The sequence below is a fragment of the Mizuhopecten yessoensis genome, unplaced genomic scaffold (genome assembly GCF_002113885.1).
Source record: "Mizuhopecten yessoensis strain PY_sf001 unplaced genomic scaffold, ASM211388v2 hete_36163700, whole genome shotgun sequence".
In the NCBI taxonomy this organism is placed as follows: domain Eukaryota; kingdom Metazoa; phylum Mollusca; class Bivalvia; order Pectinida; family Pectinidae; genus Mizuhopecten; species Mizuhopecten yessoensis.
This window is the reverse complement of record NW_018485878.1, coordinates 1-4,454: the sequence shown is the minus strand read 5'-3', so window position 1 is coordinate 4,454 and position 4,454 is coordinate 1. Positions and strand designations below refer to the sequence as shown.

The following is a 4,454-nucleotide window of genomic DNA, read 5'->3' as shown; positions in this document are numbered from 1 at the left end:
AACTCCCATTGTATATAAATTACAATAAAATATGTTTAAATCAAAGGTTGGAGCAAGTTAATCACTATATATATATTATATTCAAAACTACTAGTATATGTATACAACTGTCTTTGGCACTTCAAGTTTTAATGTCAATTTAGCACTCTAATCATTAATGCATTAATTAGCATAGAAAAATGTGATTTGTTTTCTACATTTAATTCAATTTCTACATGTGTTTGGTATGACAACTTTTCCTTTATTTTGCCAGGACCTTGGTAGACCTATTCACCCTCCATGGGAGCCTCGAAGAATTCCTGCTGGTAAGCACAAAGAAAACAGGATCAAGTTTAATATTCTGTTCATCACACATTTGATATTCTGTTCATCACACTTTTGATATTCTATTAAAACCAGCATTATTTGGAACTGAACCTTTTCTGAACATTCCAAAACCAATTCTCATGCTGGTTCTGTGATATTCAGATTCTGTGCTTGCGCTAAATCCTAGTTTAAGTGAGATATCACATTTTATACTTTGCCTAGACTTATTGCTGTTAGGATTTCTTATCATGGTTATTATTATCTTTTTATTTGAACCTATTAAAATATTTGGAACACATTCTTGTTGTGATTTGTCAATTATAATATTTGATCATTGTATATCTGTCAAAGACTTTCACTCAAAAAAGTTTTTTTTATATAAGCTTAATTTTTGATGTAATGTTCCATACCTCACAAATATGTGATAATTAATTATTTATCAAATGGACTGAAAATGCACATATCAGGATGGTGAGATTCAATATGCATCATTAAATACTGTATTAATTTTACAGCTTCTGAAGATGCACAAAGCCCTCTACCAGAACTGGAGGAGGTACGTTAAACAGCTCGGATTTATCTTTGTCTATTATTCCAATTCATTTGAGATGTAACACAGCATTTGATTGGTCAATCAAACTAACTTTGACCCCATAACCATGTAATTTGTTTCTCTTTGGAACAAGAAGCCCAGATGGTGATTGTTAATGAAAATGATTATAAGGTCATATACAATAGCATGGCCATGAAAGATAAATGTTATTCTGCCTCAATTTGGATGTCTCCGTGACATTAATATCTAATCCGAGTAGAGCAACCCAGATCTCTGTAAATTAAATAAAAATAACCAAAACTCTTTTTTTTTTGGCAGCCATTTACCGTAATTATAACTAATATAAATTGGAATGGTGATCATTATCGTCTTGACTGTCACAAATATCTGTTTTATGGTTTTGCTCTGTGTCAATGGTAAAACTCTGTTTGTGACAGTATATATAGCATATTGATGCTGCAAATCCCAAAAACAGAGAAAGATTGTCTCCTCATAGGAGTGGATCCTAGAGCTGCTTATTTACAGCAATTGATCTAGCTGCAGTTTAATTTGGGTTACCAGGTACCATTTCTTACCTGGCTGCTTTTGGGGTGTAATTATTACAGTCGCTGTCGTGCATTAACAATCAAACATTTTCAAACTTCTTCTTCAAGACAGCTCGTGTGATTCATTTCAAACTTGGTACAATTATCCCTTATGATGTCCTGACCAAGTGTTGTTATTTTTCATGCCAATCCGAAATTCCAAGACTGGTCTCTGATTGGCTGGGACATTTTTTTACTTATTCTCAAGAATGTTTTAAGCAATTGACTCCTACTTGGTATAATTGTTCCATTTGAGGTCCAGAACAAGTGTTCTTACTTTTGGTGCCGATCCCAAAAATTCAAGATGGACATCCTGGCCTCTGATTGGCTGAATCATTTTCAACTTCTTCTCACAAGAATGACTGCACCAAATGACCCAGTGCAGATGTAATAATTACAAACCTCATGCGTTTTACTCAATTGAGTGCTATTTGATTGGCCGAGACATTTTCGTCTTTTTTGAACTCATGTCAGCATTAAGGCCCTTTGGGCCTCTTGTATAAGGGTTACCACTAGATGCAATGCTATTTTGTGGTATCTAGCTACATAGGTACATAATCATGAGAGGGCAGCAAAGGGTACACTAAAACTTTGATGTTTCAAACTTTGCTGGACCTTCAGAGAAAATTTGCAATGTTGCAACTTTGACTCACAAATGTTGAACTTTGAATATCTTCCAAGATCCATGATGCATTAAGCTGAATGTGATTTAATTTGAAATTCATAAATATTGGATTGAATTTAATGGGGAAAATATGTTTACATGTACATGCATTTATTCACTGTAGTTTGCATCTTAAAGTATTACAATTTAAAGACATTTCAATGTTCTGGTATAGGTAATTGTTTTTCTTCCTTTATTATGTTATGTAGTGTGTAAATTTTGAATGTTTTGCTACCGATCGGACCTTGATTGTGGTTCGAAATAAGAAGAAATTTAGCTCATAATAGTTCGATTCGTTAGTGGAATATCAGTTGTGTTAAATAAGGAAAACATTCAGACATATCATAAGTTTGACATGCCGAGAAATTGGAATCTTTGAAGTTTGACTGTATGTACCCTTTCCTCGACCCTGTCCTATGGGAGAACACCCAAAAATCAGACAGTTATATTTCTACCACACGCATTCTGTGAATATCTGGGGAACGCTGCTATGCAATTGGACCAGAAAGCATAAATCAGCAGTTGTTGTATAATAACGTTTATGCTGTCCTGTGAACTGGCATGTATAGAATATAGGGAAAATGAAAGTTAATTAAATTCGGGATGGGGTCTCCAAATTTCGGACACCTGATTATGTATTTATACAAATGAAATAACGCATGCTGTTTTTCTTGGGAGGCTAACCATCAGTCATGTTTATTGTGGTATTTGTCCTACATATATTTTTAGCAATAAAATCTAAGGTTTCGAGTTACGACTTGGTTTATGTGCCACTCTATGGTCACTGAGATTTCTTGTCCTTTATTGTAGGTTGTCGTACACAACCTTTCTAGCAACAGAGATGAGCGATGTCCAAAAGGTAAAACTTAATTGTCGTGTAAAATACTTATCTCAGTCTAAAATAGACAATGCTGACTGGTAAAACATGTTAAAAGAAGAATACGTATGTAAAATGTAGTTCACGTTAACATAGATTTTTTTCTTAATGAAAAAGAAATCCCAATTCATAATTCTTAATCTTGAAATGTATAACAATGAGTTAAGCAAATTTCTCATTCTATTTACTAGCAGACCGTGAAAGGGTTGATGTTTATAGGCGCTCTGATGGTGCTGGCAAGGGCAACATGGTATGTATGATGGAACAGTAAACAATGGAACTTTGGTAATCTAGACACTGCCAGGCAACAGAATTACCAGGAGACACAATGCTCTGTTGTTCAGTTCTAAACTCATTCTTTTTTAACTTACCTCGCCAAAAGGGCTGTCTGAGATTACAAACATAATATTGCTGTTTAGCCCACCATAAGCAGATGTTTGGCTAATCAAATCACCCTTCGTCCATGGTTGGTCTTCCCTCTGTTCATGCATCCTTAACCCCCTCCCTTACAGGGCCCTAAAGGGAAAATTAATAAATATTTCATTTGCCCCTGGGCCATCTGTTCTCCCTTGGGGGTGGGTACATTTTACTATAGTTGATATTAGGAAATAACACTTTTGGATGTATTTTATCCATTTTCAGCAAGAAATTGTTCAAACTTGGTTGGAATGATTATGATGCCAGTTGACAACTAGATGGAATGAGAAAATAAGATCCTGTCCCATCCTGGGGGTCTGGAAAGGTGGGGGCCCGAGTGGGGAAAATGGTTAAAAGTTTTAAAAAATCTTCATCAAACTCAGATGTTTTACAATAAAATACTCTTCATTGATAGCAAGGTCCATAGGCAAGTATCTAAATTTTAAATTTCACCCACCCCCCTCCCCCCTCCCCCCAGGTCATCTGCTATCCCTTGGGGAGAGGGTTAAGTTCATTATAGTTTATGTAGGTAAAATAAATGTTTATCGCTGGCAGCAAAATTGCTCAAGCTAAAGACGACTGTCTTGTGGCCTTTGTTTTTTATACATGCACCAGGTAGTCCTCTTGGATTCTGCCATTTGAACTTTAGCAATCTTTGCCATTAACAATTCCAAAGTTAATCACATTGTAAGTGTGCATTTCATCATGTCTTGCCTACCAAAATTGGAATATTGATGACAGCGAATTCAATTTGTTCAGATAGCAAACGTGACAGGTGAGTGATACATGCGCAAAAGGCACATAACCTACCCAGACTATTAAAATATGTCACTTGTTTAATATATTTTAGGGAAATGCTTGGACTACACCAGGACCACCCCTACCAAGAATGGAGTACGAAGCAGGTATACCACCAGCTGCAGCTCGGACCAGCCCAGATAAGGTCGCTTGCAATGCAAGTACATAACAAAATTGGTAACATAAATACGGTTTAACAAATTTCAGGACTGTTTCAGCAAAGTTCAGGAACTATATCCAGCAAATTACAGGATT

The 4,454-nt window shown here is 35.6% G+C and overlaps 1 protein-coding gene across 1 annotated transcript; it reads left to right on the top strand.

Moving 5' to 3' along the window:
* Positions 1-253: 253 nt before the first annotated feature.
* LOC110444995 lies at positions 254-4,400 on the top strand (the record flags this gene model as incomplete). The annotated part of the gene is made up of 5 exons (XM_021489355.1): positions 254-305; positions 822-862; positions 2,918-2,966; positions 3,176-3,234; positions 4,252-4,400. Coding segments are annotated over 5 exons (318 nt in total), but the record flags the coding sequence as incomplete, so codon positions are not given.
* Positions 4,401-4,454: the final 54 nt, after the last annotated feature.